General features: G+C 45.2%; 1 protein-coding gene across 2 annotated transcripts in view; it reads right to left on the reverse strand.

The window, feature by feature from the left end:
* The window catches only part of col9a1c (collagen, type IX, alpha 1c), a 181,323-nt gene that overhangs the window by 59,560 nt on the left and 108,154 nt on the right, over window positions 1–13,609 (reverse strand). For both annotated transcript variants that reach the window (XM_085992462.1, XM_085992461.1), the window contains exons 20-22: window positions 9,179–9,232; window positions 7,587–7,640; window positions 1,766–1,819 (exon numbers count right to left, since the gene is read on the reverse strand). In XM_085992462.1, the coding sequence (XP_085848588.1) occupies window positions 1,766–1,819; window positions 7,587–7,640; window positions 9,179–9,232 (162 nt within the window). The remainder of the gene's footprint in view (window positions 1–1,765; window positions 1,820–7,586; window positions 7,641–9,178; window positions 9,233–13,609) is intronic.

Below are 13,609 nucleotides of genomic sequence, written 5' to 3' on the forward strand. Positions count from 1 at the left end.
CTTCTGACCTGCCACCCATCTTTGCGCAATTATATGCTTTTTCTTTAAGTTTAATACTATCTTTAACTTTTTTAGTTAATCACGGATGGTGGGTCCACCCCTTGGAATTTTTCTTTCTTGTTGGAATGTATATATTCTGTGTATTTTGAAATATCCCCTTAAATATCTGCCACTGCAACTCTATTGACCTATCCCTTAACCTAATTTGCCAGTTCACATTAGCTAGCTCTGCTTTCATGCCCACATAATTGCCCTTATTAAAGTTTAAAAAACTAGTCTTGGACCCACTCTTCTCTCTCTCTCAAACTGAATGTAAAATTCAATCATATTATGATCGTTGCTGCCTAGGGGTGCCTTCACTATGAGGTCATTAATTAATTCTTGACAATTGAGTGGCTTGCTAGGCCATTTCAGAGGGCAGTTAAGAGTTAATCACATTGGGGGTCTGGAGTCACAAGTAGGCCAGACCAGGTAAGGACAGCAGATTTTTTTCCCCTAGGAGGGCATTAGTGAACCAATTGGGTTTTTATGACAATCTGGTAGTTTCATAGTCACCATTACTGACACTAGCTTTTTAATTCCAGATTTATTTAATTAACTGAATTTAAATTCCCCAGCTGCTATGGAAGGATTATTTGAACTCGCATCTCCAGATTACTAGTCCAGTAACATAACCACTATGCTACCGTACCATTATTTAGGTGATTTCCTTCCTTACTGCAACTGACACAATCAACCACCAGGAGAGGGGTGGCAGTGTACCCTGAAACAGAGGCTTCAAGCCTTCTCTTTGGAAGGAGAGGGCCTAGTAGTGTCCACCGTTCCATCTCTTCAGCCCCCATACTGTTTCCTGAAGAGACTGTTGCTCACTCAGAGCCCTTTCGTTGCCTTGTTAAAAAATTCTTCAGGGCACATCTGCCCACTTTAAAGCAGGCAGCTCCTCATTGAGGTGTTGAGTGCCACCTTGTTTCCTTTGGTAGGAGCGGCAGACTGTGTGTTGTGAGGTAATCCACTCGGAGCCTAATTAATGAGCCCTGACCCAGGAAGGATTGGTGTAGCAGGCGGAAATCCGTCCTCAATCCTGTTCTGGCCGCTAATCCAAGCTAGAGAAAAATCCAGCCCCAAGTCTGTGACTGCCTCTCCGCAGCACAACTCATCAATGTTGCGTTTTTCCAAATTAGATATTACTTTTCTGCAGCCTCAACTGCTGTCTAAGAGGTAAACACCTGGAAATCACGCAGAGGGTTGTTGGTGGAACCTCCCCCCAAGAAATTGAATAAATATCTCAAAACCGCCATTTACACCAATCTCTCGCCAAAGTTTCAGGGTCAAAGCCTCTATCTCTGTGTTATGTAGACCAGGGAGGCCCAAGCTTTGAGCCACCCTGGTATGTGCAGAAATAATTAACGCCTACTAGGGGATGGATTCCAAAATTGGTCACAGTGCCCGTGAATCAGAGAAGGAAACAACAGCCTTGGTTCCTATTTTTGATCACCATCTCCCCCTGCTGGTAGTGTGCATGCAGTGAGGACAGAATAGGGCCCAGCTGCAATATCCTCCACAGTCAGATAGCTCTGTCATAGTTCACATGTGAATAATGGCTGCTTGGGCACCCAGCCAACCACTGCGTGTGCAACTCTATCCCAGTAAGGGGAGGGGAGTTGGGGCACGTTCAGGAAAAGAGGGAGGGAGAAAATTATATATTATTTTCATAAAATAATATGATAGTCATTACAAAGTTAGCCCGACAATGTTAAATACTTACAGGTTCGCCTTTAGATCCGGGAGTACCGTATGGCCCTCGAGGCCCCTCTGAACCCTAGAAAACAAATAATAACTGCAAAAAGGATTCAGTGCACACAAACGTGTAGCTATCTTTGGAGTTTATGGTCTTTATTCTTTTTTTATGTTCTGCTTTATTTTTGAAGTGCCAATTTGAACCTGGGCTGTGCCAAGTTAGCTCTTTTCCGCCAGACAGCAGTGGGAGTCCTCATGCTGATCGCAATTGTTGTGTATGTACCTTTAAGGGAATAACTGGTCTCAGACTGCAGTACCGGCAGTGACCACCCCTGTATAAAAGGCCCTAGCAGGCTTCTGTAGTTTCAGTTTCCAGGTTGTCTCCATTCAGTAAAGACTTGTTATAATCAACTCCTGCAGTCTGTGTCTCAATTATACACGGACATAATACTGGCGACGAGTAAGAAACGAACTTACCTGCAACTCGGCAGCACCTCAGACAACGTTATTGAAGGTTGAAGCCAGAAGAAAAAAACAAAAATAATCCAAAGAAACTCGAGAAACGGGCGTCAACCGTGGGCAACCGCCCTCCAAATCATCGAATTGAAAAGTGCAGGAGAGACAGTCGAGAGCCAGGCTTGGTTCTCCAGTCTGTGGTTTCCCAGCTAATCGGGCTGGTGGCAGGTAGTGCACTGATCCTTCCTGGGCTGCAGCGGGCTAGAGCTCGATCGGGTGGCTCTGCAACGGGGCCAGGCAGCGAGTCGGGAAGCAAAGAGAGAGAGAGAGGGTGGAGCACACAGGGCACGGCCGGTGCTTCGAAGCCGGGCAGCGTTCAGACCTAAGAGGAGGGAGGGAAGTGTCCCAGAGGGTCCGCTCCACGACGGGAACGGTTCTTCAATTAACGGAGCAAATATTGAAGCGCGATAGAAAAATAAAAATACCGCGGAGAGCGGCGTTGGCAGCAGCGATCGGGGCGGCGCGAAGACCATAGGGCGTCGCCATTACAGGATAGTAAAATAAATATAATCGCCAGCAACAGCGTTGGCAGCAGCGGCAGCGGCGGGAAAGCGCGGGAGGCGCCATCTTAACTCGGCGGGGAAGAAGGAAAAGCACGGGAGGCGCCATTTTGATCCATCGGGGACGAAGGCAAAGCGCGGGAGGTGCCATCTTAGATTTTCAAGATGCCAAAGACTGGCGATATCACTGCCTTCGATAATGCAATAGAAGACTGGACCACGTATGTGGAAAGAGTCGAGGTATATTGCGAGGCAAACGAAATAGCCGATGAGAAAAAGGCATCGGTATTGCTAAATTTAATGGGCGCAAGAACGTACGGCCTATTGCGGGACCTGATTACTCCAGCCAAACCGAAGGCGAAGAGTTTTAACGAAATTGTTGCTATCCTACAGGAACACCTAAATCCTACACCGCTGCTGATAGCAGAAAGATTTAAATTCCACAGGAGAAATCAGCATAAAAATGAGAGCAATGCTGATTACCTTACGGAACTACGCAAGCTATCAAAGCACTGCCAGTTCGGAGCAGGACTGGCAGATACCTTACGGGACAAATTTGTCTGTGGACTCCTGAGTGAAGGAACCCAGAAGAGGTTACTCTCAGAGAAAGAGCTGACGCTAGAAAAGGCTTTCAGCGTGGCAGTATCGTACGAAGCAGCAGCAAGGGGAGCTGCGGAAATACAACAAAAGCCACAGGAATACGGCACCCACGAAATGACACGGGGATTTGCAAAATGTTATCGCTGCGGCAGAACAAACCATGACCAGAAGGACTGCTGGTCCAAGGACAAAATATGCAGGCAATGCGGAAAGATGGGACACATTGCACGAGTTTGCAGGTCTGGGAAGAAGACCAACGACAACAAAAAGGCTACTAAGGAACCGTACAGGAAAATACAAAAGATGACGGACAGTAGTTCCGAAGACCAGATGAGCGATAGTGAATCCGGGAACAAGAGACTAAGCTGTCTCAAACTTCACAACGTAATCGCAAAAGAGGATCTCCGAACCATTTGGGTCACCCTCACGATAGCAGGGTCCCAAGTCAAAATGGAATTGGATACAGGATCAGCGCTAACCGTCATCAATCGACAAGACTACGAGCGGCTATTCTCACACATACCCTTGAGAGAGACATCCATTGTCTTGAGTACGTATACGGGGCAAAAAGTATACCCCAGAGGAAAAATAAGGGTGCCCGTCGAATACAACGGCAAGAAAATATGGAAATTGTATCTCTACATTCTGCAAGATGGTGGACCACTGTTATTGGGACGTGAATGGATCAGAAAGATAAGTTTAGACTGGCACTCCATTCAGGCACTGACGGTGGCTGGTAAAAAGGATGACGACGTCACTCCTGGACGATTGTCAACAATCTTAACTGACGCCAAAGAGGTATTTCAACAAGAACTGGGCACTCTTAAAGGCATAACCGCCTCGATAAAAATAGAAGAGAATGCAATTCCCAAGTTTTTCAAAGCAAGACCGGTACCATATGCAATTCGCCCAGCCGTCGAGGCAGAGCTGGAGAATCTGGAGAATGCAGGCATGTTATCTAAGGTAGACTGGAGCGAGTGGGCGACACCCATCATTCCTGTCATGAAGAAAACGTTAAACAATAAGTCTGAGGAGCCAAGGAAGGTTCGCATCTGTGGGGACTTCAAGGTGACAGTGAACCCAGTCCTTCACACAGTACAATATCCTCTTCCAAGGATAGAAGATATCTTCGCCTCACTATCTGGAGGGAAGCGTTTTACAAAAATTGACCTAGCACAAGCATATTTGCAGATGGAGGTTGAAGAATCCTCCAGGAAGTATCTCACGATAAACACTCACAAAGGTCTTTACCAGTATAATCGACTGGTATTCGGAGTAGCATCAGCTCCAGCTATATGGCAAAGAGTGATGGAACAAGTCCTGCAAGGGATTCCGGGGACTCAGTGTTACTTAGACGACATCCTAGTGACAGGTGAAGATGACAGTGAACACCTTGCCAACCTAGAGCAGGTGCTTACTAGACGACGTGAACATGGGCTACGAGCCAATCGCCCCAAGTGCGAGTTTTTTAAGAAACAGATATCGTATTGTGGCCACGTGATTGATGAAGAGGGGTTACGTAAGTCCCCTGACAAAATTGAAGCGGTAGTTAAGGCTTCAGCGCCTGAAAATGTGTCGCAACTGAGGTCATTCCTCGGATTGGTGAATTACTACCATAAGTTTTTGCCGAATTTGTCCACAATTCTGCATCCACTGAACGCCCTACTACGAACGGGAGTAGCATGGAAATGGAGCGATGAATGTAAGCGGGCCTTTCAGAAGAGTAAGGACCTAATCACTTCAAGAGAAGTATTGGCTCACTGCAACCCATCACTACCAATGAGACTGGCGTGTGATGCGTCTCCCTACGGCATTGGGGCGGTACTGTCACATAAATTCCTTGATGGTTCAGAGAGGCCGATAGCTTTTGCGTCACGCTCGTTAACTTCAGCCGAGCGTAACTACGCCCAGATTGACAGAGAGGCCCTCAGCCTGGTGTGGGGGGTGAAGAAGTTCAATCACTACCTGCACGGTCAGAAATTTACTCTACTAACTGATCATCAACCTCTCATCTCCATTTTCAACCCTCAGAAGGGCGTACCGATAATGACGGCACAACGGCGACAGAGGTGGTCCCTTTTCCTAGGGGCACACCAATATGACATCGAGTACAAAGGAACTAAACAGCATGGGAATGCTGATGGATTGTCGCGCCTACCGTTGCCGACAGTGGAAGAAGAACTGGCAGTGGATCCAGTGGAGTTATTCCACTCGACTATAGTCGAATGTCTCCCTGTGACGAATGCAAACATAGAAAAGGAAACAAGAAATGACCCGACACTCTCCTGGGTCTATGATTTAACGGTGAAGGGATGGCCAGCACATGGCGAACCACTGCTGCCAGCATTCTCGCCGAGAAGAGAACAGCTGTCAGTGTGCAGAGGAACCTTGATGTGTGGATCCAGAGTAGTAATTCATGAGGGTCATCTGGGAGGGGTAAAAATGAAGAACTTAGCCAGAGCGTTTGTGTGGTGGCCGGGATTCGATAGAGAAATCGAAGAGATGACCAAGAGCTGTACAGGATGCCAGAAGGTCCAAAACGCCCCACCACAAGCCCCTCTACATCCATGGGAGTGGCCCTCATCTCCATGGCAAAGGGTGCACATTGATTTTGCTGGTCCCTTTATGGACTCGATGTTTTTAATTGCGGTGGATGCACATTCAAAGTGGCCAGAGGTAATAAAAATGTCCTCAACCACCACAGAAAAAACTATCACAGTCTTACGAACCATATTCGCCAGGCATGGGCTGCCTGAACAGATTTGCTCTGACAATGGACCACAGTTTGTATCTGAAGAGTTCCGGAGGTTCTTAAAGAACAATGGCGTTAAGCATTACACATCCGCCCCATATCATCCAGCTACTAATGGATTGGCCGAGAGGTTTGTTCAAACATTCAAGAAGGCTATCAAGGCAATGTGTAATGAAGATATACCCCTACAACACAAGGTGGATAACTTCTTGTTTGCCTACCGGAATGCGACACATGCGGTTACCAACCAAACTCCAGCCATGATGTTCTTCAATCGAAGACTACAATGCCGCTTGGATTTGGTTAAGCCAAACGTCAGAAGAGATGTGGAGAACAGGCAGTTTCAGAATATGAATGAAAGGCCGACCAGGAGTTTTAAGATAGGTCAACCAGTTTTGGCCCGGGACTACCGCACAGAGAAATGGCAGCCAGGAACGATCTGTACACGGCAAGGACCTCTAATGTATACCGTGGACGTTGGAGAGAGCATTGTAAGTCGCCATGCTGACCAGATTCTAGAGTCACTGGAAAACGTCAACTCCACACCACGATCTGATACACCTGGCGATGAAACCGAAGGACCAATTGCATCTACCGCAGAATCGGTGATATTGGAAGCAGACGAACCAAACAACGACATTGATCCCTACGCAACCTTGCCAGAAGAACCTGATATCCCAAAGAGGCGTTATCCAGACAGAATCAGGAAGCCTCCTCAAAGACTGAACTTATAATTGCTTAACTTCAACCAATGTATCTAGCAACCGTAATTGTAATTAGTTATTATTTAGTTGTTAAATGAATGTTATGTACTGTTTATCTAAAAGGGGAGGAATTGTTGTGTATGTACCTTTAAGGGAATAACTGGTCTCAGACTGCAGTACCGGCAGTGGCCACCCCTGTATAAAAGGCCCTAGCAGGCTTCTGTAGTTTCAGTTTCCAGGTTGTCTCCATTCAGTAAAGACTTGTTATAATCAACTCCTGCAGTCCGTGTCTCAATTATACACGGACATAATAGCAATCCTTCGGTTCAGGGAGAAAGCAAATTAACCAAGGTGGTCACTCTTGCTATTTAGTGATCCTGCTGGAATCTGGATGTTGGGTGATACTAGGATTGGGCTCGATTCTAATGCCATCCTCCAGCAGTTGAATAGCCTAGCAACACTCGCAGGTGAAGGCAAGTATGATTTTCAGGGAGGAGCTGGCAGCTGTGGAATTGTATCCCAACATATGTCAACGCCCTCAGGACGGAAAATTGGGACAGCGAGAGAATTCTTTTTTTTTTTTTTTAAATCAACTTTTTATTTTTACTTTAAATTTAATTTAGATTTCTGCCTTGTAGTCACTTACCAGATATTCACTATTTTCCAGAAAAATGATCATAACCAACAAATTATCCTATTTTACAATAGAGAATATTGCACATTTGTGTGTAAGCATTGATTCAAATAATAAAAAAGGAGAGCTGAATAAAAACTTACTTCTGCACCTTTGAGGCCTGGTTCTCCGTTTCCACCTCTTGGACCTTCTGGCCCCTATAATAGAAGACTGATTGATGATACTCTTTCAACCACTTATAGTTGTTCTTTATTAACAGGGGGCACGGATATCTGAGCAATACTGTTGTCCAAACTTGACTGTATTTCTAAATATATTTTAACATAGGTTCAAAAATAAATGTGGTTTCTGTGGTGTATGTAACCTGTTCCACCTTAAGAGAACTACCTTAAGAGATGTACTACTTTCTCTTGGCTGCTGTATACTGTAATACCGGTGGTGACCACACCGGTATATAAGTGTTGTGTAGGGATTTGCTGGGCAGTTCAGCCCTGACCTCCGAATAGTAAAGACCTGTTAAAGTTATTCTTGTGGTCTGTGTCCAGTGATTTATAATAAGCATAACTGGGACACACAGACTTAACAGTTTCTATTTATTTTGCCACCTTCTTTTTCATCTCCACAAGTTACAGGAAACTTTGTGCTATCCGGCACCGACGGGACCGAGCGGTTGCCGTTCCCTCAAAACTGCCTGGACAAACCAGCATTAATGTTGAAGCATACGGAGCTTTTCAGCTCCGTATCTGGCAACAAACACTGTTGCTTAGCAACAGCTTCTAAACAGTTGGCCGTACCTTGGAAGCGTCTCTGTAGCTTAGCAACAGCTTGAGAGACTTTGCAGAGCCTGACTGTTGAAAAAAAAAACTAACAAAATGGCTCCTGATTTTTGCTGGTGGCTCGAGCGTGCCGGACATTTAGCCTCCGGATAACACAAAGTTTCCTGTATATTCCCATAATAATCGCTTTCTCTGAAAAAAGATCTGAGTATTCAACTCCCTCAGTGAGTGGAGGGAGAGTGAAAAATCCCTGTATGAGGGTGGACCCCATGGTCATAGACAGTCTAACTCACTTACTAATTAATATATGGTCTGAGATCTGTCAGTCAAACTGCTAAGTCACTGGCTACTGTTCCTGAGTGTTAGCTTGCCTCAGTTAGCATCACTCCCACCTCTGGATCCGAATGTAGTTTTGGTTTAATTCCCCCATATTAAGACTTGAGCACATAATCTAGGCGGGCACTCAACTGCACTATTGTCAGAAGGGCTGTCCTTTGGATGGACATTTAACCCAAGTTAACTGTCCCATTGCCTATGCCAAGCTACAATCTGCCTGTACAGAGGCATGTTACAGTTGTAAGGGTAAGGCTAAGGCTGTGAGATCAAATGGAGCAAAGGGCTTTTTACATCTGAACATACCGTATGAAATCAGATGAGATTCCCAGTGAGACAGAGCAAAATGGCCCTTCATCTGGCCTACTCAATGGATGCCAACTGTCTACTGTCTGATCTACTGATTCAGTTCGTACTTGTGCCAAGCTACTGAGAAGGTACCAACATATTCTGGTTGAGAAATGTAGGTTAAAAGGAGCAGTCTCGGGGGCTGGATGGCCTTTTCTCAATCTATACTTTCTAATGGTTTTAGGTTCTAATCTGTGGCCTGCCTATAGAAAAAGAAATTGCACTATGGATCACTGCACCTTTAACTTAAAAGGAGCATAAAATAATTGAATACTTACAGTAGGCCCAGCTGATCCTGGAGGCCCCAGCAAACCATTAAATCCCGGAATGCCCTGAATGAAAATAAAAATCACTTTAATTTTTGGGAAGTTTTATATTCTATGTTTCCTTCTTGAACACTGTTTGAAAGCTAGCTAGAAGCCTCTTTTGTTGTAGAATGCTTTTAACAGTGAGTTTATATGTGTTCTCCCTGTTGTGAGGAGCCATATAAAGGACAGTGTATTACAAATCATGCTGTATGAGAGAACATTATAAAACAGTATTTAATGGCTGTATTAAAACTTGAAAGTTACAGAATTAATAAAGGTTTGAGACTGTTTTAATCCAGTAATCGTTATCCTGATAGTAATTGACAACAGGGCGTGTAATGCTGGCTACAAATCACACCCAGCCAAAGCTTAAATGTTGCTAAATGGCTCATGGGCAAACTGTGGGACTTCACAATAAAACAACAGTAATTAACAAAAAGGTTGACTTCAAAATATTTTAAGTAGATTTGGGCAATTAGCAGCTCTAGATAATTCAACTCAAGAGGTGAGGTGAGAGTGACTGCCCTTGACATCAAGGCAGCATTTGATCGAGTGTGGCATCAAGGAGCCCTAGCAAAACTGAAGTCAATGGGAATCAAGGGGAAAACTCTCCATTGGTTGGAATCATACCTAGCACAAAGGAAGTTGGCTGTGGTTGTTGGAGGTCATTCATTTCAATCACATGACATCACTGCAGAAGTTCCTCAGGGCAGTGTCCTAGGCCCAACCATCTTCAGCTGTTTCATCAATGACCTTCCCTCTATCATAAGGTCAGAAGTGGGGATGTTCGCTGATGATTGCACACTGTTCAGCACCATTCGAGACTCGTCAGATACTGACGCAGTCCGTGTCCATATGCAGCAAGACCTGGACAACATTCAGACTTGGGCTGACAAGTGGCAAGTAACATTCGCACCACACAAGTGCCAGGCAATGACCATCTCCAACAAGCGAGACTCTAACCATCTCCCCTTGACATTCAATGGCATTACCATCGCTGAATCCCCCACTATCAACATGCTGGGGGTTACTATTGATCAGAAACTGAACTGGACCAGCCATATAAATACTGTGGCTACAAGAGCAGGCCAGAGGCTGGGAATTCTGCGGCGAGTGTCTCACCTCCTGACTCCCCAAAGCCTTTCCACCATCTACAAGGCACAAGTCAGGAGTGTGATGGAATACTCTCCACTTGCCTGGATGAGTGCAGCTCCAACAACACTCAAGAAGCTCGACACCATTCAGGATAAAGCAGCCCGCTTGATTGGCACTCCATCCACCACCTTCAACATTCACTCCCTCCACCACCGGCGCACTGTGGCTGCAGTGTGTACCATCTACAAGTACCAGGCTCTGACCCCCGACCTCCAATCTTCCTTCTCCCTTCTCCGGCCCGACCTCCAATCTCTCTCTCCCAGCTCCCGATCTCTGATCCCTCTCCACTCAGGCTCCGAATCCCAAGCTACAATCTCTCTCCATTCAGGCTCTGAACCCTGTCCTCCAATCTCTCTCCTCCCAGGCTCTGGCCCCTAATCTCTGCTCTGCTCCCCCCCACCCCCTCCAAGGCTCTGTCCCTCTCCCAGGATTTGGCCCCCGACCTCTGACCTATGATCACACTCCCTAAGGCTCCAGCCCATGATCTCCTTATCCCCAGAATCTGGCCCCAAACCTCCAATCTCCCTCCGCCCAGGCTCCAGCCCCCGACCTCCCTCCCCGATAGGCTCAGGCCCCCGGCTTTTGATCTCTCTCTCCCACAGATCTCCGTCAACCCAGGCTCTGGCCTCTGATCTGCCTCGCACACTCCCCCCCACCCCCGGCAACCCCCGCTCATAAGATCCCTGACCTCCAGGCCTCACCCCCACCTGTGCAAGGCAGTTACCCTATGCACAAATTGGCCACTGCCTGCTGATTATACCGCTCCCGTCGCCACCGTTAGCTCCACCCAAGACCCGGTATTCCCTCCACCGAGGTACACGCTCGTCCCCCACCTATCCACGATCCCAAGACCCCACCCCTGGAGGCCATCATCTACATTTGCTCTGTCAACGTCCCAAACTTCCTTCACTTCCCTGATTAGAGCTCCTCCCGCAGCACCATCTCTATAGGAATGATGAAGATCAAGGCCCAACATCTGGACCTCACTATTTGTGCATAGGGTAACTGCCTTGTGCAGGTGGGGGTGAGGCTTCCTAATTGTAAGCCGATATAGTTACGACCAAGGTTGAAATCCATGAGACATTCCAACTCATTTGCCATCATGTAATCAGAGACTTGTCAGCCAGACAATTAGGTGAGATTCCCTTCATGAAAGAAGGTAACAAATCCATGGCTAATGCAGTGGATATAGAATATCTGCTGTCTGATATAGTTATTTGAGTCAGTCAGTCGACTAAGAACGCTGTCAAAATGCACAGCTTGAAATCGTTGCCATGACAACCACTGGGGACAAAATTTTGGACACAGCTCTCAAAGATTAAAGAGAAGAATCTTTTCACAAAGGATGTGCTATGGGAATAGGAATCTGGGAGGGTTTTTTTTTTTTTAAATTAAAGCCTCTATGAAGGGCACCATTAAGACTAAGAAACAAATTAGGCTGCAAGTCAATAAGAATTAGTGATTACCTTTGGTTTTAAAAGTCTTTAGTTTGTAAGAGGAGGGATGGCAGAAATATTAAATAATTATTTTGCGTCAGTATTTACCAGAGAGCTAGAACAGGTGGACAGGACATTGGATGATGAGATTAGTAATCAGATAAGCGCATTTAACATTTTAAAAAAGGGGATATATTAAATAAATTAATCAAACTCAATGAGGATAAAACTCCTGGTTCGGATGGATTGGTTCCACGCATTTTAAAATAATTTAGGGAAGAGATAGCAGAGGCATTACTACATATATTTAATAATACATTAGAAAAAGGTGTAGTGCCAGAGGACTGGCGGATAGCTAACGTTATACCGATATTTAAGAAGGGGGATAGAACATGTCCAGGGAATTATAGACCAGTCAGCTTAACATCAGTGATAGGAAAAATAATGGAATCCCTACTAAAGGAGAAAATAGAAGAACATCTAGAAACCAAAAATATAATAATGAATAATCAACATGGATTTCAAAAGGGAAAGTCTTGCTTGACCAACCTTATTGAATTTTTTGAAGAGGTAACAGAGAGTAGACAATGGTAATGCAGTAGATGTAATTTTTCTAGATTTTCAAAAGGCTTTCGCTAGACTGATGAACAAGATCAGAAAATGCGGAGTCAGGGGACAAGTAACAGAATGGATTGCTAGCTGGCTTCAGGACAGAAAGCAGAATAGGAGTAAAGGGTAGTTATTCACAGTGGCAGAAGGTGGGTAGTGATGTTCCACAAGGATCAGTGCTGGGACCACTGCTGTTAACAATTTACATTAACGATTTCAACTTAGGAATCAAAAACACAATTTCTAAATTTGCGGATGACACCAAATTGGGGGGGATAGTCAATACTGAGGAGGACTGCAACACGTTACAGGAGGATATTAATAAACTTGCAGAATGGGCATATAATTGGCAAATGAAGTTCAACACAGATAAATGTGAGCTATTACATTTTGGTAGTAAGAATAGGGAGGTCACTTATCACTTGGAGGGTGAGAGTCTAGGTGGGATAGAGGAACAAAGGGATTTAGGAGTACAAAGACACAAATCACAAAGTTGTGACACAGGTTAGCAAGGCCATAATAAAAGCAAACCAAGCACTAGGGTTTATTTCTAGAGGGATAGAAAAGTAGGGAAGTTATGCTAAACCTGCATCGAACCTTGGTTAGACCACACAGAGTACTGCGTGCAGTTCTGGTCGCCATATTATAAAAAGGATATAAAGGCACTGGAGAGGGTGCAGAGAAGGTTTACAAGGATGATACCAGAAATGCGAGGGTATACATATCAGGAAAAGATGAAAGGCTTGTGGGGAAGAGCACAACTAGAGGCCATCAATATAAGATAGTCACCAAGAAATCCAATAGGGAATTCAGAAGAAACCTCTTTACCTAAAGAGTGGTGAGACTGTGGAACTCGCTACCACAGGGAGTGGCTGAGGCAAATAGTATAGATGCATTTAAGGGGAGGCTAGACAAGCATATGAGGGAAAAGGGAATTGATGGTTATGCTGATAGATTTAGATGAGGAAAGATGGGAGGAGGCTCGAGTGGAGCATAAACGCCAGCATGGACTGGTGGGCCGAATGGCCTGTTTCTGTGCCGTATATCCTATTTAATCCTATGTAAAATTGAGGGCAGTATGGAGTCCCACAGTTTTAAAGTAGTGGGAAAGAATGACTTATGAGTAGGATTTAATAATGAATTAACAATGTGATAGTTAGTACTGGCCTTTGCAAGACCTGTTGATATGCTCTCCTGTGTG

Source organism: Somniosus microcephalus, chromosome 7 (assembly GCF_052327205.1).
Source record: "Somniosus microcephalus isolate GS21.2 chromosome 7, FLI_Smic_1.0, whole genome shotgun sequence".
NCBI classification, from domain to species: domain Eukaryota; kingdom Metazoa; phylum Chordata; class Chondrichthyes; order Squaliformes; family Somniosidae; genus Somniosus; species Somniosus microcephalus.